The sequence below is a fragment of the Chelmon rostratus genome, chromosome 8 (genome assembly GCF_017976325.1).
Source record: "Chelmon rostratus isolate fCheRos1 chromosome 8, fCheRos1.pri, whole genome shotgun sequence".
Lineage (NCBI taxonomy): Eukaryota > Metazoa > Chordata > Actinopteri > Chaetodontiformes > Chaetodontidae > Chelmon > Chelmon rostratus.
Genome location: NC_055665.1, coordinates 10,418,320 through 10,437,758, shown reverse-complemented (window position 1 = coordinate 10,437,758; position 19,439 = coordinate 10,418,320). Strand labels below are relative to the sequence as shown.

The following is a 19,439-nucleotide window of genomic DNA, read 5'->3' as shown; positions in this document are numbered from 1 at the left end:
CATGTAGCATGATAGAAGGTTAAGGAACAGCTACTAAATTGACCTTGTGGTTTTTTCACCATGATTCATCAGATATTTCCTAATACTGCCAAAGCACCCCGAGGAGATGGGGCTTGAACTGACTGACCCTCACATTGTCTCAGACCTGAAACTGAAATTCCTGCCATCTGTCCGCTCTGCAGGGACTGTTACAGTAAGGAGAGTGATTTAAAACATCTGATTACTTATATCTCAAAAACAACAACAAAAAAAATGCTGCAATCCATCTTACTGGGTGTTTCTGGACACCAGCTGGTAAAATTCTGGTCAATCTCCATATCTAATTTCGCCTCCCTGATCTGATCTGGTCTGCGACGGCGCTCCTCCTCATCCTTGCTCCGGGTCAGTTGTCTCAGCCAATCCGCAGCTGAGTCTGGGTCTAACCACGCCCGCTCCCCGGCCCCAGCCTCGCTCTGGAATCGCTCCAGCTTTATAAATGCATTGTCCGGCTCTTTAAGAGTAGTCTGCGGTCGGCTCCTCGCTCCAGTGAAGAAACGTCTCTGCCCGTCGCTCTTATACTTTCGCATCCACAATGAGGGAAATCGTGCACATCCAGGCCGGCCAGTGCGGTAACCAGATTGGTGCCAAGGTAAGAAAATATAATTATTGTGAGAATTTATATTCTTCTTTGCAAAACTACGTTTTCCTCCCACTGTTGAAAACGCCCATAGCTCATTATGCAGGACACACTCATTAGTTTCATTATGTGAGATCTTTTTGTAGTTGATTGTTTGATTATGTGTGAAGACAAAAGGACCCCTTTTGTCTCACTGTGCAGAAATAAAAACTATACATTTCCTAAAAATTCCACCTTTTTGTATCTTAACACACAATAAATCAGAACATATCACTCATATATAGTGAAATCCCACTGCTGATGTGTTTTTTCTGCTTTTCTGTCTGAGTCTTGTGCACTGCGGTAACTGGTGGGTGGGTGTGGAGCAGCGGACCGTGCTTGCTCTCATCGATATAACGGCATAACGGGGTTCTTGTGTCTCGACGGGTTTTGTTCACACCACACCGGGTGTGTCTGCGTCCCAACAGCGAGGATCCAGCTGACCTCGAGACATTGTCTGGGGAAAGAAAGAAAGAAAAATCAGTCTATTCTTCACTTGTCAGAGCCCTTCAGTCAGCCCTTCATTCCCCTGGTTTCTTTGTCTTGCACAGGCAGATATGGCTGGTATTTCAGACAATGAGTGGGAGCTGGGATGGGAGGCCTATTTTTTTTTTCTTTTTTTCCCCCAAATGGCAGATGGATCAATAGCCCATATTGATTAGATTATATTTCTGCGGGCTGTACATGCAGACTGCTGTTTCAGCTGGTGAGAAAGCAGGGGAGCTGTGGAAAGGGTGTGGCATGGATAATTGGGGAAGAAAGAAGTGGTCCCTTTAACTGATATTGGACTGATATTGTACAATGTGATTGGCATCATCAGTGCTTTTAGCAGTGAAATACACTCAAATACTTGCTTTTGTCAATTTCTATGCAATTTTAATACATTTGACACTATAGTCTGCTCAATAGGGCCCTGCAGTCTGGGTCACAAGTACAATACATCACCCACCCAGTCTTACAGTAACAATTGCAGTCTGCTACAGAACATGCCTTCTTGGCCCATCATTATCTCTGTCTTATTGCCTCCTTTTGTTTTACAGCTGATCATTTGTTACAGACAGCATATGTTTAAGTGGGTCCCTGCAAACGCACACAGTTTGGAGACCACATTAACAATGGCCCATATATTGTAGGATACATCATTATCGTAGCGTTGCTCTGCTGACAGGCATTTTAATGTCCAGTAAAGCAGGACAGTCTTTGTAATCAATGTCTTTCCTCTTGTAACCAAATTAGGGGTTGGGTGGGGGAGGAATGGAGGAAACAGCTGATGCACAGTGGGTGAAGTCACTGGGCTGTCAATTGACTTAATATGCAATTGCTGCCAATGATGGCTATAGGAAAATATACACAATAGGAAATATACACAACACATAACCATTATACATACTAATTTATTTTTTTTTTTTACAGATTTTATTATTTTTAATATCAAGTGCAATAAATAATATATACATATGTGCTTGTGCATTTGCAGTTAATGTGGTAAATGTATATCAATCTCTCTTTTTCAAGCATGGAGTATAATTTGTGTTGGCCCGATATGGTGCTAAAACAACCACTGGTGGCCTGGCAATGAGAATCTCCACTTGTATCTATTCCCCCAGGACTCACTGACTCAAATGTCCGGTGGATATGATTGACAGAAATGCTGAAGGGCTACATTGTGGTGAATTAGGTCAGGGTGTGGCATTGCTTTTCTGGCTTATTGTCCTCATTCTTTCACTATGATTATTTTCAGTCTTTACCGATAGCCATCTATCGCATTACTGTCAAATATCTGTCAGTTTCTCAGTCTTTTGGTCGTACTTTTTCGGTTTTTTGTTCTCTTCATCCCATTTGGATCTCCCTCATATTAAGGTCACTTGGTCATTTTTGTTTTACACGGTCCTCTTTAAATGTCATGATACTTAAACCACAACTGACTCCCAATCTCTTAAGTACTGAGCTGCAATACAGCTCGCTTATCCAGATTACTCTAAATCCTCCTATTGCTGGCGTTAGCATAAAATCGCAGGCTGTATGACAAAAAAAATGCCCAGTTGGAAGACATCACAAATATATGTGCATGCAAATGGATGCCTGCGTATGCAACAGTCACACCCACTTATAAGATTTAATGCAAACACACTCTTGAATGTGGTCTTTAAGGGGAGAACAAGACATGAATACAGATCTGAAGACAATCAGTGTCTTCAGTGTAGTGTGACAGCCTGCAAATGGAGTTTATTCTCAGTCTTCCCTGTGGAGTGATCTGTAGCCCCTTTGTGCTCCCTCCTTTGCATTTCACATCTAGAAGAGCTGCATTCTGCTAAGTCATCAGTCAGTGACTACGGAAATATTAACAGCTGCATTGTATTAAGCGGGTTAAGATATGGCTCGGTAAAAGGGGAAAAATCCTGTCATTTTCACTGGAATCCAAAAATGCAAACCCACTGCTGTTTTCCTCGTTTAAAGTCCCCAGTCCTTTTAAACCGCATTGCTAATGGATGGATGCATACTTTCTTTGCAACTAACTGTCATATGATACCTTCCATTTTGTTACTGCAGTTCTGGGAAGTGATCAGCGATGAGCACGGCATCGATCCCACAGGGACTTACCACGGAGACAGTGACCTGCAGCTGGACAGGATCAGTGTCTACTACAATGAGGCCACAGGTTAGCTGCATTTCTGACAGCTGGTTTGTACATAAATATTCGGTACATTCATGTAAACATGTGTTCAGCTTAAGACATGTTTCTCATGCCTCCCGTCATGCATGGAATTTGTCACATTATATATCCTGTGTAACGTCCAAATCTGTGGTTTTTCTGCATTATTGAGTTGGTGTGTTCTCTCTCTCCCCTTCTCCCTACATCTTCTTTTGTTCTCTTTCTTGCGGAGGAGGTAAATATGTACCTCGAGCCATTCTGGTGGACTTGGAGCCTGGCACCATGGACTCTGTGAGGTCTGGACCCTTTGGGCAAATCTTCAGACCTGACAATTTTGTGTTTGGTGGGTGGAATGGAGCCACATTCTCACATTACTGAATGAGTAGTAATGCCTTTTATGAACAGGGTGAAAGAATGGCTTGCCTTTATGTTATTCCTTCCCCTCCAGGTCAGAGTGGTGCTGGAAACAACTGGGCCAAGGGTCACTACACAGAGGGTGCTGAGTTGGTGGACTCAGTCCTGGATGTGGTCCGCAAAGAGTCAGAGAGCTGTGACTGCCTGCAGGGCTTCCAGCTCACCCACTCACTTGGTGGTGGAACTGGATCCGGTATGGGAACCCTGCTCATCAGCAAGATCCGCGAGGAGTACCCCGACCGTATCATGAACACCTTCAGTGTGGTGCCTTCCCCCAAGGTAGCGTACCCTTGTGACAGAGCATGAGAATTTAAGGTTATAATTTTAGTTTCTCTTGCCTCAGGTTTTCTCGTGGAAGATCATGAGACTGAAGAAAGATTATGTGTTTTCTGTCCACAGGTTTCAGACACAGTGGTTGAGCCTTACAATGCTACCCTGTCAGTCCATCAGCTTGTAGAGAACACAGACGAAACCTACTGCATTGACAACGAGGCCCTGTACGACATCTGCTTCCGCACTCTGAAACTGACCACACCCACCTACGGAGACCTTAACCACCTGGTGTCCGCCACCATGAGCGGGGTCACCACCTGCCTGCGCTTCCCTGGTCAGCTCAATGCTGATCTCCGCAAACTGGCTGTCAACATGGTGCCTTTCCCCCGTTTGCACTTCTTCATGCCTGGCTTCGCTCCCCTGACCAGCAGAGGCAGCCAGCAGTACCGAGCCCTCACAGTCCCCGAGCTCACCCAGCAGGTGTTCGATGCCAAGAATATGATGGCCGCGTGTGACCCCCGTCACGGCCGCTACCTGACCGTGGCTGCCGTGTTCCGTGGCCGCATGTCCATGAAGGAAGTTGACGAGCAGATGCTCAACGTCCAGAACAAAAACAGCAGCTACTTCGTGGAATGGATCCCCAACAATGTCAAGACCGCCGTCTGTGACATTCCACCCCGTGGCCTCAAGATGGCCGTCACTTTCATCGGCAACAGCACAGCCATCCAGGAGCTGTTCAAGCGCATCTCTGAGCAGTTCACAGCCATGTTCCGTCGTAAGGCCTTCTTGCATTGGTACACAGGTGAAGGCATGGATGAGATGGAGTTCACTGAGGCAGAGAGCAACATGAATGATCTGGTGTCTGAGTACCAGCAGTACCAGGATGCCACTGCTGAAGAAGAGGGTGAATTTGAGGAAGAGGCTGAAGACGATGCTTGAAGATAAAGATGCGAAGGTCAAGGCATCAATGCCAAAACGAAAAATAATCAAAAAGGAACAACCACAAAAGTAACAAAGGAACAAACATAGTGTCATTGCTAGAATCAAACTTTAGCATACATAGATATCCCTTGTGATTCATTGCAAATAAAGCTGTCAAATGAAAACTTGTTTGTCTTTCATTAATGCTTATATATGTATAATTATTTGCGTGATAAAACATTAATTCCAACAACATTTCATACCAGTGTAGGTATCACGGATTGGATATCAAGTGGTCGTTTCAGAGAAGGATTAATGTTAACTCTGTTGAGGTCAGCAGTCACTGCGGTAGAGATTGCTGATGCAATCATGTGCTTTTCCCTGCAGCTATGAAAAATAGTTGCATCATTCCATTTCTTGTTATACATGGATAAGTAAGTTTATTGCCTGCTCCTTTTGCATTCAGCTATAAAACAGTTTTGTAAATGCCAGGTATTTTCAGTGTGGACATGCAGTCAGATATGGTTTCCAAATATTTTGTAGTATTTGATCATATCACAGAGGTGTTTCTACTCTGCAAGTAGTATGATGGTGAAGAGTGCACAACCAATTTGCAGCATGATACGAAGCACACCAAGCTTTTTCTCTGCGCCAAGCCACATTCCCACATCTATGAGTCAAACCTAAGAACAATATGCTCATTGCACCCTGGCAGCTGGGCCCATGTTCCTCCCACACCGGCCCCAGTGTTGCTGTGTGGTAACTTGTGTAAAATGTAAGCACAATGCTGAAATAACGATGGTCTTGAACTACCTTTTCACACAGGGACCCTTTTCAAGGTCTCAAGGTTTAGGTGGCCAGCGATATGAAAAAAGAAACTGACACAGTCTTTGAATGGCACTGAAGAAAGCAAGAATCCTTTGGACCACTTAATGAAATGTACCCTACAGCAAACTAAAAATGGCCTTGGTGACAAAAATGTAATGCAACTAGACTGATATTTTTTATTAATCCTTTATTGCTGCTCCTTTATCTAACTATCTATTATTACATGTCCTCTAGCATACACAAAGCTGTGCAAGCTATGAAGACAGCAGAACTAGTTTAGACAATAATATAAATCAGGATATATTGTTATCACTTAACAAACTACATGTACGGCTCCTTTAAGACACGGGTGTACAGCGCGAAAATAAAGACATGAACAATGGCGCTTCGGATGATTTTGGTCCAATCAGAGACTATTAAATTAACCCTGAGGTTCAGATGACCAATAAAAATAGAGATTTACATGACTGATCGGCACATTGGCCAATCGCATGCGGTTTAATTACTCCTCGTGGACATGGTCAATTCTTGTCCGGAAATGCATGTACATTTGTATTTAACACTGAGCACTGAGCAAGGTAAATCGTATGACGGTGGGTACAAGATTGCAACCTTTTCCCGTAGAAGTAAAAGGATGTATGAAGACAAAATCATAACACGCCCACATTGCAAATTGACGTTTGAGCTGATTTGAACAATTTTGCCATGCAGTTAGGTGAATTACGGTTAAGCCACTCGCTTTAAGTATCGCGTAAACTTCCTTCACAGTTCTCGAAGTAATTGCCCAGACAGTTAATTAGGACTGCCAGGTTTTTAGTTTTGTTGAAATAGTAGCAAATAGCGTTTGAATTGACCATTATTTTCGACTCATTGACCAGACGGAATTATACCGCGAGAAGTAAGGTTTGCTATAACATGAAACTGAGACGTTGACGTTTGATTAACTTCCACACACTAGCGGTAAACGTTAACATTATCCGGTTTGTTTTTATTGTGACCGGAAGTGGGGTTGTTGTGATGCGCTGTAGTGTTGAGACAGACATGTTCACACACGTTCAATGAAAGTTGTGTCAGCGTTGCTTCGCTTTGTTTCCATCATTGCTACAAGCTGGATGTCAGCAAGAACAACGTCCTAACAGAAAGGTATAGCTAAAGAGATCGACTGTTGGCTATGTAGGCTAACGTTAGCCGCATGGAGGTTCCTAGTAATGTCTAACGTCAGTCAGCCTAATAAACGCATATTATCTTTGTTTACGTACAACAGTCGTCCTGTCTTATCCTGTGTGAGGAATGGATGCTACTCAGATGATCAGTGACTCAATCTTGGAGTCAGATGAGGAAGAAAATGAAGATGAGAGTGAACCTAAGAGAGGACGACCTTTGGCTAAACTGTGCATCTTAAAAAATGAACACATCCCCGAGGCAGGTGAGTGGTTTACTGCTGCTGTTATTTCACCTGTGGTTTGTAAATTCATGGACACTCTGCTTAACTTGCACAAACAGGTCTTGTCTACAGTATTTCTCACGATGGATGTTCTCTGTCACCCAGAGTTGCCCCTCTTTTTGGGAGAGAACATGTTGGGCCGTGACCCCAACACCTGCTCCTTGCCACTTGCAGCACCTTCAGTATCCAAACGGCATGCTACGATCTGCATCTCTGTTTACAGGAGAAAAGGTTGTCACAGTGAAGTAGACATAGAGGCTTTGGTGTGGGACCTAGGGAGCATGAATGGGACCCGCAAGGGCCGCTTAAAGCTGACTCCTAACGTACGCTATGCCCTCAGTGAGTGTGACAGTTTGGTGGTGGCGGACATCCCATGTCAGTATGTCAGCTGTGCTACAGACACTTCCTCTTCTCAAGGGGACTTGAGGACTCCTGTATGTAGAAAATCAGGGGTGAAGGCTCCGTTGCCAAATGCCTCTAGAGAAAAGGGAGGTGACACAAACACAGACAGCAAGACATGTGTCAACGGTGATACAAAAGCAAGGGTGTCAGTACCTGGTCTGTCCTTTGAGAAAACTCCAACCCAGCCACAGGGGACCCTGGTCCTAGAATCTGACTCAGACTCAGATGGAGAAAGAGGGAGAGGAGCAGATAGGAGGCGCAAGGCTCCAGGTATGTAAACTATGTAAATATGTACAGAAATAAAGCCCTGTCCTCTGTAGCTGATGTTTTACAAGTTAACATTTGGTATCTTTTACAGTGTCTGATTGTGACTCGTATAAATCCAGTCCCAGCTGTTCAACATTCTTGAGTCCCGCAAACAAAATCGTCCCTGAAAGGTACATTAGCAACATCTTTAAAAAAAATGTGTATATTCATACTTCGACCGTAAGCAATCCCTAACACCTATGGAGTTTATTTCTTCTTTCACTTCTGGATTGTAATGTTTGTCACCTTTTTTTCCCACTGTTATACAGTGAGGACGAAAGCCCCATCACACCGTCCGTCCCCACTAAAAATAGGCCTCACAGACATGTCAGCTTCAGCGAGGAGGAGACAGACGTAGATGTGGGTCGACAGCAGCTGAAGGAGAAAAAGGCGCTTGCGATTGTGGAGGACAGTGAAGGGGGTGAAGGAAGGGAGGGAGAAAGAGCAGCACGCGGTGTGAGAAAGTCTGAAGGAAGTGGCCAACATGTGCCAGTGGAACAGGAAAGCAATGTCAGTCTTACAGGACAACATGAATTGCCTGTATCTTCACCAGCAGCCTTCACAGATGCGATCCCTGCATTTCACATGGACAGTGACACTGATGTGGAGGGAGAGGACGAAGGGGTGGCACCTGCAGGTCCTGTGACCTTGAATACAAACCCACATACTGATCAGCCACCAAACACAGCCGAGTTTCACATGGACAGCGACACAGATGTCGATGAGGACGATGATCCCTTCAACAAAGTCCCCAAATCTGTGCATTCCTCTGCTGACAGCACGAAACCACCTCAGTTTATTTCAGTTATTCAGCCAGAGGCCATCACTATGGACAGTGACACTGATGTGGATGATGATGATGATGCTGCTGTGTCAGACACTGCTTCAGAGGCAAAACCAGTGTCATTTCAGAGCACACACACAGCTGACTCTGCTCCTTCAATGCAGCTGAAAGATTTCCACCTAGACAGTGACACAGATGTTGATGAGGAAGAAGAAAAGGAACGTGGAACAGTTAATAAATGCTTAAAAATAGATGAAATTCCCACTAGATTAGAAGTCAAGCCAAGTGGGCCTGAATCTGCCCCTGCCGCTCCTCTCAGCCTGCATCTAGACAGCGACACAGATGATGGAGCTATCGCTGCCCCTGCCGTCAGCGAACCCTCGGTGGTGTCTGCTGTCACAGAATCATGCACCACTGCAGACACAGGAGCTGATTTGGATATTCTGTCTGACAGCGACACAGATGTGGAAGACGATTCTCCTCTGGTTATACCTTTTGTTGCCACAAGCTTGTCATTTATTCCTGGTGCCGTGTCAGAAGATCTTCAGTCAGATTCTGATGCAGACACAGATGTGGATGAGTCCAGCATGCCACCTGCTGTAGATGGGGTCAATCTAGCTGACCTTGGTGTGGACAGTGACACAGATGTGGAAGATCAGGAGGTGGATTTTGGACGGCCTCGTGAGGGTCAGATTCCTCGCCTAGCCAGAGAGAATACACCTGGGTTCCTGGTTCCCACGCTGCAGAACTGCTCTACTCCAGTACAGTTGTCAGGTAACTTAATAGAATGAATGTAGGCTACGACTAAAGATCATTTTCATCATTTATGAATCTGTTGAACATTTTATCATCTATTATAATTTCCTATACCCAGAGTGATGTGTTCTAATGATTTGTCTTGTTCGACCAACATTTCAAATCCCGACGATTTTTAGTTTATTATCATAACGGAAGAAGAAAAGCATGATCCTCACAATGGCGAAACTGGAACTGAGGAATGTTTGACACTTTTAGTGAATGAGAAATGACTGAAACGGTCAATTAATTATTAAAATCATTGCCAGTTAACTCTCTGTATATCGATTAATTGACCAATCATTGCCCCTCTCGCATAAATAGCAAATTCAATTTATTTGTATTATGGTTTTCGGTTCTAGCTGTTTTATAATGGAAGCATTCAGACAATACTCTTTTTATATACTCGGTTTACCCCGTTTAACCCAGTTCAGCAAAACATTATCAGCAGTACAAACAACAGTCACAATGACAAAAATACAATTATTGTATTATTGTTGTGTAATTATATGCTACAGTTACACAATTACAGATGCCTCATGAGAGTAGCCTGTTCATATATTTTAAGCAGTCATATTGCAGTTGACTCTTTATATCACAGCTTCTCAGATGTGGGAGTGCACTGCAGGGATTTAAAGATCAAACCAAAAATAAATAGAACTTAAAACAGCATCAACAATCAAAAAATGCATAACACATAAAATACAGTAACAGTATAACACAAGTAGTTGTATACATATGTTGTAGGCACTCAAAATAGAAAGATGTTAGAATGTCTGCTTATGAATGACTGCAATCAAGATATGCTGGAAAAGACAGATTCTCCAAATAATCAATGAGGGGAAACCAGAGTTTATCAGTGCTTAAAGTGGACCTCAGTTTCTCAGTTTGAACATACATCATGGCGTCCATGATCCAGCCTGCTTAAATTGCTGTTTAATTTTGTTACTGATACTTTGTGATGGTTGCAGAAGGAGAAGTGGAAGACATGGACACTCAGGCTTCACCAGGTCCATTTAGACGTGAGTAAATTATTTTTAATACAGTCAAATTACACATGACTTAGTTTGTTTCTAAGACAGTGGGTGTAACAGAGAGAAAACATTTATTTTAACCTTCCACTTTTTTTTTTTTTAATTTCCCCTCTCCCAGGTGCAGTAGCCCCTGCACTCAGACCTAAAGTATTGTGTTCCAGCTCAGACAGCCAGGAGGATGAGGATTTTGTCGTTGCTGAGACACAGTCCTTTGTTCTTCAGACCAGAGACTGCCAGGGCAACCCCCCAGAGGACCACCTGCATGGACGGGCCCAAGCTCTAGCCATGGAGAGCACCCAAGCTTTTACCTCTGTGGAAGCGGGTGTGAATGTGGAAGCTACCCACGAATATGCAGCTATCTCAAATGCAGACAGAACCTCCTTAGAGAATGATTCAAATCTTGAAGCTACACAGGCTTATGGAGAGGATGAGGAACCTGCCAGGTGTTCAGTAACGCCAGAAGAAGAAGGCCAGGTAGATTTGGCCCTAGAAGCAACACAGGCATATATTCCAGAACCCTACAGTGATTCAGAGGATGAAACAGATGAAAACGAGAGAAAAGACACAGCTACTGCTGAGACTCAGCCTTTAGACTTTCCCGCCTCATCTACTCTTGCCAATGCTGAAACCCAACCAATGTCCGCCTTTGAAGAAGAGGAGAGTTCAGATAAAGAAAATCATGTTTTCTCTGTACTACAAGTCAAGCCCAGATCACAGAATGAAACAGATGAGAGGGAAGAACATGGGGAGGCAGCTCAACCTCAGGCAGAGTCTGTAGCTGAAACGCAGCCCATGCATGCAAGCAACTATGAGGAGAGTGACGAGGAGAGCTTGATTCCAGGTCCACGAAAAAGAAAAGCAAAGCCACTGCAGCCTGAAGAGGAGCAGACACAGCCCCTCACTGGTTCTGAGTTATCGCTTGTTGAAACCCAGCCCATGCACATTGGTGTTGATGAAACCCAGCCCATGGCTACGAGTGGAAATGATGAAAGTGATGAGGAGGACGTAATTCAAGGGCCACGAAAAAGAAAAGCGAAACCACTGCAACTTGAAGAAGAGCTGACACAAACGCTCACAAACTCGCAGCCCTCTGCTGTTGAAACTCAGCCAGTGGATGCAGGTGAACATGGAGAAAGTGATGAAGAGGACTCGATTCCAGGTCCTCGAAAAAGAAGAGCAAAACCGCTGCAACTTGAAGAAGAGCAGACACAGTCCCTTACTAGTTCTGAAGTCCCTGCTGTTGAAACTCAGCCCATGGGTACATGTGAAGTTGAGCAAAGTGACGAAGAGGACTCGATTCCAGGTCCTCGAAAAAGAAGAGCAAAACCACTGCAACTTGAAGAAGAGCAGACACAGTCCCTTACTAATTCTGAAGTCCCTGCTGTTGAAACTCAGCCCATGGATACATGTGAAGTTGAGCAAAGTGACGAAGAGGATTCCATTCCAGGTCCACGAAAAAGAAGAGCAAAGCCGCTGCAAATCCAAGAAGAGCAGACACAGTCCCTAACTAGTTCTGAAGTCCCTGCTGTTGAAACTCAGCCCATGGGTACATGTGAAGTTGAGCAAAGTGACGAAGAGGATTCCATTCCAGGTCCACGAAAAAGAAGAGCAAAGCCGCTGCAAATCCAAGAAGAGGAAACACAGACGCTCACAAATTCTGAGGCCTCCACTGTCGAAACTCAGCCAGAAGAAACAAAAACTGGCCTGCAACGTCAGAGGGGAAAGGAGGCACAATCTGAAGCTGGAACCAGTGGCATCACCATTAGAAGTAAAAGAGGAACAAGGGCAAGAGTAAGAGAAGAGGACCAGGAAGAGTGTTCCGACCCTCCCCAAAGACAGACAATAGGGAAGAATAAAGTTTTGCCAACTACCAGAGGAAGGAGAGGAAAACCAAGGCCTGATGAGGATTCAAGTGAGAAAGAAGAGGAGGTAGAGCAGGCTAAGCAAGCTAGAGGAAAAAAATCCACGAGGCAACAGAAAAATGATGAGGAAGAGGGAGACATGGAAAGACATAAGAATGCTGAAAAAGACACCAGAGTAAAGGAACAAGAAGAAGGAATTTTGGGAGAGGAGAAAGATCACACAAAGCTGCAACAAGAGAGGGAAATGGAACAGGAGGAGGGTCAGCATAGCAAAGAAAAAGAGAGTGAAGAACAAGAAAGATTACAGGCTGAAAATGCAGAAAGGTTAAGACTTGAGCGGGAGAGAGCAGAAAAAGAGACTGCAGAGAGGGAAAGAAAGGAACAAGAAGAAAAGGAAAGAGCTGACAGGATACAAAAGAAAAAAGAACAATTGGAGGGGGAAAGAAAGGAGAGGGAAGAAAAGGAGAGATTAGAGCATGAAAAGACAGAAAGAGAAGAAAAGGAGAGAATGGAGAGAGAAGAGAAAGAGAAAGAGAAAAAAGAAAAGGAAATAAAGGAATGGGAAGAAAAAGAGAGATTGGAGACAGCAAGACTTGAGAGGGAGGGGAGGGAACAAGAACAGCAGGCAAGACTGCAAATGGAAGCAAAGGAAAGGGAAGAAAGAGAAAGATTGGACAAAGAAAAACAAGAAAAAGAGGGCAAAGAAAAACAAGTAAAAGAGCAACAAGAAAAAAAGGAAGAAGAAAACAAGCCCAAAGCACCTGCAAGAGGTCGAAGAGCAGCCAGAAGAACAACCGCAGCCCCGTGTTCAACAGAGCCGGAACCAGACCCAACCATCTCAACCAGTGATGACGTCCCAGCAAGGAGAACCAGGTCTCGCTCCAACTCTTCCAACTCTGTCAGCTCAGAGAGGTCTGCTTTGAGTGTCGACACTCAGCAGAGCAGGGGGAGAGGCCGAGGCAGAGGAGCAAAGCGTACCAGTGAGCCACCCCGGGCAGCCATCGCCAGGAGCAGCGCCAGAAGGAGGACGGTGGCCGCAGAGCCAACAGATCCGGACAGGAATGATAATTCTCCTCAACGAGTCCTTTCACGGTCAAACTCCAACAACTCCCTCAACTCTGAGATTTCCAGCTGCAGCTTGAGCTCTCAGAGCAGAGGAAGAGGAGGCAGGCAACGAGGAAGAGGGAGGAAAACGGAGCCAGTCTCCATCCCTCCTATCACTAGTCAGAGCGATCAGAATTCAGCTCCCAAACCTACAACCCGAGGCAGGAAAAGTGTTAAAGCAGAGGAACAATCTAATGCGGCTTCCCATGAAGATGATACACAGAAGGCAGACTCTCAGCAGGCTAGCACCACAAGGGGGCGGCGGCGAGCCAATGAAAATGCCTCTGAACCCGCAGCTGCAGGTGAGGGAGACCCTTCAAACCAAGAGGAAGAACGTGCCTATGAAGAATCACTGACGCCTAAAAGGAACATCAGGGGCAGAGGCCAAAAAGCAGTGAGGAGTGAGACCGTGGTCAGAGATGGAGATCAGGCTAAAGAGAAAAGAAAAGGAAGAAAAAGGGAGTCGGTGGCAAATACGGAGGAGGGTTCCAGCAGTAGCTCCAAAATTTCCAAAGGGAAGGAGAAAGCCCAAACAACAGAAGCAGCAGATGAAGAAGCAACAGGTGAAACAAAAGGTGACATTGCTAATAGAAGAGGTAGAGCACCCAGTGCTCAAGCAAAGACGAACGCAAAAGATTCCTCCACTGAAGTGGAAGAGAGTGAGAAAATGGAGGAGGAGGCCGTTGAGAAGAGAGGCAGAGGTCGGCCGTCAGCGATCCAGAAAAGGAAGAAAGAGGAGCAGGAGCAAAGTGGATCATCTGTAGTCCAGGATACACATGTGGAGGCATCAGAGGTGATTACTTTTAAACATGCATTGGAAATTTTGAGGTCTCAGAAGTGAAAACATTAATCAGACCACACAGAAAGCTGAGTAGTATATAATTAGGGTCCAGGAACCTCTGTCCTTGAGGAGGAAGGCTTTTACCTTGGCCAGAGGCCCCAGTGCATTTCTGTCTATGAGTCAGCCTTTCCAGCCATCATAATGTACTACAGTCAATATCAGGGACTGCCTAGGTCTCTCCCACTCTCAGCAACAAGAGTAGTCTGACCAGCTCTGCATCACCATTAATACAGTAATGAATTAAGTACTTCAGTGGTCACACAGGCACTTCCTACTCTCATCTTTTATCTTTGCTTTCTTTACTCCTCACAGTTCTCTTTGTGTGTTTCATGCTTTGTCCTTGTCCTTCATCCTTTTGGTTCCCTTCCCCGCCACCTCTCCATTCAACAGCCCCAGACTCCAACCAGCGGTGCATCCCGGAAGCGACAGGCTCCTCCGGACTCCTCCCCTGTGGCAAAGACCCCCCGCTCCTCCTCTGCTTCTTCAGCAGCTAGTGGTCGATTCCGAGCTGCCAGCCAGGCCTACAAGGTCTTATGCCTTTGTAGACATGTAGTCATATTTGTCCTGAAGAATATTGCACGTCAGGGACATTTGACCACGTGATGAACACATTTAGGCCTTAGACCAGACAAAAACCACAGTTTGAGACTTCTGAACAACACAATGTGTTCGTCACTCTCAGGTGCTGTTCACGGGCGTGGTGGATGAAGCAGGGGAGAGAGTGTTGGCTCGTTTAGGAGGCAGCATGGCCAAAGGTGTGGCAGACATGAACTTTCTGGTGACTGATAAGGTGCGCAGGACTGTCAAGTTCCTGTGTGCGGTGGCTAAAGGAGTCCCCATTGTTAGCACACACTGGCTGGAAAAGGTTAGTTATGATATTAGCAGTTAAAACTGGCTCCAGACCAGTTTTTCTCTCTTTGAGACGTACTCAAATAGACGCTCACTGCTCACGTTGTCTCTCCCTGTGTTTCAGAGCGGTAAGGCCGGGAGCTTCCTGTCTCCTAATGCTTTCGTTGTGAAAGATCCGGAGCAGGAGAGGAAGTTCAATTTCTGCCTGCAGGAGTCTCTGAGGATTGCCAGCAGTCAGCCTCTCTTGCAGGTACTCTCATAACTCACTCATACCATTTATTTCGCTTATATTTTTCCCCTGAGTGAGAGGTTGACGGAGTGAGTTTGGATTATGTTGACAGTGAGCAATAGTGATCGTGAAATCCAGAAATGTTTGTGTTACCCTCAGCCTTTAAAAGATCTGAAATGCTTGACTTTTTACACGCAAGCATTGCTTTCAGCTCGGCCTCTTTGGAGCTGAACGGCTCACATCTTTACAAGAGCACAGTATTCATTGTTTACCATTACGCTGTGACTTGCGGGATGTAATTTGACATTTATTGTTAATGTATTGCTTATGTTTTATGGGCACTTCACAGAGGGAAGCAGGCAGTAATGTTTCCATTTCTGTAACGTACCCTCTCTATCCTGCACTGTTTCATTAAAGCTGCAAAGGGATAGTTTGATACCACGTATTATGCTGATACTGGCTGAAATTGTGGAATAATATACAAATGTAATACCAAATTACATTCCCAAGAGCCTTTTATTGATTTCCTGAGGCATTTATGCAGCGATTAAATGAAAGTAGAGAGGAATCATATTTGTTTACGTGTTGCTTACTGCATCTTTTATCTTCTTTTTTTTAGGGATATGAGATCCATGTTACAAAATCAGTGAAGCCAGAGCCAGTTCAAATGAAAGACATAATCACCTGCAGCGGAGCTACCTTTCTTGTCAAAATGCCGTCTTCTCACAAGGTACCAATCGAACTGAGAGCCTTTCTCAGTCAGGCCTGATGTCATTCATCATTCAACACATGTCTAAGTACCTCCTTATTTATTTCCCCCTCTCAGCCTCAGACTGTAGTGATTTCCTGCGAGGAGGATTGGTCGCTGTGCGGCCCGGCTCTCTCTGCATCCGTCCCAGTCGTCACTGCTGAGTTCATTCTCACAGGGATCCTGCAGCAGAAACTCGACTTCCAGACCCACTCGCTCTCTGCCCCTACAAGCAATCCACAACCTGCAGGAGGCAGAGGAAGGGGCAGGAAGAAGACTTAGTAACACCAGGGTAGACTGAAAAAGCCCCACGCTCTTAGATCCCCCGTCAAATCAGAGGCAGGTAGAAACACTAGTGAGTCAGCTGGCTGTATGAAAGACTTGAAGAATTTTTTTGCCATACACAGCAGAAGTCGAGAGTTTACTTGCACGATGGTAAACACACTGTGGATGTAACATCCATATGATTTTACTGTTTAATGTCAAATGTGAAAAAACAATTTCATATGTCTAGCATCCCGTTTTGCAAGAGAGTGACGGAAGACACGTTATTTAGGAAACTTCCAAAAACTACTTCTCAGTGTCTTACAATCTCATCTTTTCCTTTGTACATGTGGAAAAATGTAGTTTTTAACTTGCAAAAGCTAAAAGCGATGTTGCTGCTATGCAGGGTGGGGAATGATTACCCATTGACTACCCTTGTCACTTCCCCCGCTCATCCTCCCCTGCGCTCCACCCCTCTCTTTGTACAACGATTATGAGCAGAGCAGGAATTAACGCTGCAAAATTGCTGCTACTCCCTGTGTGTGTGTGTATGCTAAGTGCATCAACTCAGTCAGCCAGTTTGGCAGGTAACCAGCCATGAAGTGGGTGGTGAATAATCATGTTTGGGTGGTGTTATACTGGAACCAATTGGATCTGATTTGAAAACTTTGGTGGCCAGTGGATGGGGAAAAAAAAGCTTGTTTCCTGTCCTGATATGAAGTGTGTAGTGCCTTTAACACCAAGGTAATCATGAACCTGTGTCTCTGCTGTTCGTCTGTCTCCATTAACCAACACTACCTACTCCATTAAGGCTTCATCCAAACCTATTTCCTCAAGCTACAAGACTCGATAGAGGCACCTGAATGCTGATGCTGCTTCTACATCAATATCTTATTGAGTTTGTTCTTGCTGGACATTTACCTACTGAGTGTTCATATTATGTGCACTGGTTGTTATGCTCCAGAGACCTGTATACAGATGTGCACCCGCTGTGAATCTTGATTTAAACTTGCTGCGTCATTGGTGTTTCAAAGACAGACGTTTGATTTTAGAACTGTTAAATAGCTCAACACAAAGTTTGTATTTGTATCAAATCATGAAACCTGTCTGTAATACCAATGTAAACATTACATTTTTTTTCTAATAGGTTTCACTAAATCTATTAATTTTGCAACAGTCTGCCTAATCTGCATATTTTTGGTGTCATGTCTTCATAGTTCACGATTCAGTGTGTTGCTTAGTTGAGACAAACCACAGGATTTGGCTGAAAGTGTCGGAATAATTAAGTAAGAGGACCTTGCATTGAGATTTCTTTATTTAATTTTTGTGGCTAAACTCATTTTAAAAATCATGAATGAACCTTTAAGCTCAGAACAGAGGACAGGACATTAATGAAGACCCTCACCTGAGGTGGATCTCTCTTTGTCCTCTAACGTAAAGGATATGCCAGTTTAACTCTTCTGAAGTCCTTAAGCTTGAGGATCAAGCTTCTTTCAGACCCTTTTTTCCAGAGGTTTTAGTGTTTGGGTTGTACTGAACAGACGAGCATCTTCCAGCTGTTTCTATTTTCAAGATGAATGTGCAGATTTGATTATTCTGTTATTTCTGGCACTTATTGACTAAATAATTAGCTTCTTTTTTTTTTAAGTCAGTCGACCAAAAAAATGCTTATTTGTGGAAATTTTGAGGAAAAAGTGATGGGAAGCACTGCATCAAGGCATGTCGTCTAAACACACGTTCTGAACCCATTATTAGTACTTTGCAAATCATGCCTGGCCTCACTTTCTCTATGGGCGCTCAGCTCGGTCTTATATATCATTAAACAAGCCCCCTCCCCGCTGTCAGGTGACCGTAGGTGTCTTTTGGGGGGCGCAGGGTGGCCGGTGTTTCCCGACACGAGTCGAGTGGCTCCGAGAGCGAGCAGAGCCCGACATGTTCTGAACATCTTCCAAATGTTGAGCCCGAGTCGTGAAGTGCTGCTCTTGAGGGGGGCGAGGTTGAGAGGGAGTGAGACGACGAGGGAGCGAACAGGCTGCATCCGCGCAGATTTTCAGCCGTGAAAAGCATCCGGACATCCGCGCCGACTGCACCGCAGCTCCGAGCGGCCGGTTAACGGTAGGTGAGCGCTTTTTTCCTCGCCTAACATGCGTGTGCGGACGTGTGTCCTACATTCGTCTGGTGCTCGACGGGTTAAATTCTGCAGTTTTTTGGTTGATGCGCTTATCGGCTATCCCGGCCCAGAGGTGACTGATGAGAGCTGGTGGGTTTATCGCCAACTAACATAACACACTGCTGTCAATGAGGAAAGGTGTGGGAATATGTTCATCCCCTTTACTGCCTGAACGGTCCCGGGATGGAGTCGCTTTAGCCTTTATTAGATATATGTATATTTGTTCCTCAGCCTCCTGGTTGGATTCTGGGGGCCAGAAATCTTATATAGATTTATTTTTGAAGGATTCAACATGATATCTGATGTTTCTCACCGCCTTAGGCCTTTATGTAAACAGCTGAATTAAAACAGGTATGTTCAATCTAAGACAGCCATTAGTGCGCCTTAACTGAAAGCATGAAACATTTTAACTACTAGAATTGTTATTATGGTAAAATGACATGTTGTAGTATTATGTCATTCTCCTAAAGTTGCCATCTCTTCATGTAAGGGGGGTCCAAAAGGCTAAATGCTCAGTTAACACTTAAAAGCATCCATTATCTGAGAGGAGTCTCCAGCCTGAAGCCTCCCTGGCTGCGCTGCCTCCACCTGCAGTGTGCTGCTCACAGACTGTGGCCAGAGCTGCATGAAGGCCCATGCAGGCACGTGGCAGCAGTGGCTTTATTATATTCTCATCTTCGGTACAAAAAAAATCCCACATTTTCTCATCTTAGTAGATCCACAGCCCCTCCACCCCTGCCCCTCCCTCCTGTCCACTGATTTTAATGAATCTGACAGGTGCAAGCAATATGGTGGAAACCTGTCTCATCCTTTAGCTCACTTTAGCCAGCTTTGGAGGAAAAATAGGTTATCAGCTGCTGCGG

General features: G+C 44.8%; 2 protein-coding genes across 3 annotated transcripts; both read left to right on the top strand.

The window, feature by feature from the left end:
* The first annotated feature begins 503 nt into the window (after positions 1-503).
* Positions 504-5,059, top strand: tubb5 (tubulin, beta 5). 2 transcript variants are annotated; one of them, XM_041942011.1, is made up of 5 exons: positions 504-628; positions 3,206-3,314; positions 3,544-3,651; positions 3,757-4,001; positions 4,122-5,059. In XM_041942011.1, the coding sequence occupies exons 1-5, from the start codon at positions 572-574 to the stop codon at positions 4,932-4,934; spliced, it is 1,332 nt and encodes a 443-aa protein (XP_041797945.1). In that variant the 5' UTR covers positions 504-571; the 3' UTR covers positions 4,935-5,059. The 2 variants fall into 2 exon arrangements, with proteins under 2 accessions (XP_041797945.1, XP_041797944.1); XM_041942010.1 differs by having other exon boundaries at positions 3,541-3,651.
* A 1,751-nt stretch (positions 5,060-6,810) lies between these two features.
* mdc1 (mediator of DNA damage checkpoint 1) lies at positions 6,811-17,582 on the top strand. The gene is made up of 12 exons (XM_041941870.1): positions 6,811-6,887; positions 7,009-7,170; positions 7,294-7,860; positions 7,949-8,027; positions 8,166-9,454; positions 10,447-10,497; positions 10,628-14,268; positions 14,707-14,844; positions 14,999-15,181; positions 15,290-15,415; positions 16,014-16,124; positions 16,221-17,582. Exons 2-12 carry the CDS (start codon positions 7,035-7,037, stop codon positions 16,422-16,424), a joined length of 6,525 nt encoding a protein of 2,174 aa, XP_041797804.1. The 5' UTR covers positions 6,811-6,887; positions 7,009-7,034; the 3' UTR covers positions 16,425-17,582.
* Positions 17,583-19,439: the final 1,857 nt, after the last annotated feature.

Bases quoted from the DNA above. Each gene is read 5' to 3' on its own strand.
- tubb5 (XM_041942010.1), top strand. From the start codon at position 572: ATGAGGGAAATCGTGCACATCCAGGCCGGCCAGTGCGGTAACCAGATT. The intron at 629-3,205 runs GTAAGAAAATAT...TTGTTACTGCAG, and splicing joins GTAACCAGATTGGTGCCAAG to TTCTGGGAAGTGATCAGCGA. The intron at 3,315-3,540 runs GTTAGCTGCATT...TTTCTTGCGGAG, and splicing joins CTACTACAATGAGGCCACAG to GAGGTAAATATGTACCTCGA.
- mdc1 (XM_041941870.1), top strand. From the start codon at position 7,035: ATGGATGCTACTCAGATGATCAGTGACTCAATCTTGGAGTCAGATGAG. The intron at 15,182-15,289 runs GTTAGTTATGAT...CCTGTGTTTCAG, and splicing joins GCACACACTGGCTGGAAAAG to AGCGGTAAGGCCGGGAGCTT. The intron at 15,416-16,013 runs GTACTCTCATAA...TCTTTTTTTTAG, and splicing joins GCAGTCAGCCTCTCTTGCAG to GGATATGAGATCCATGTTAC.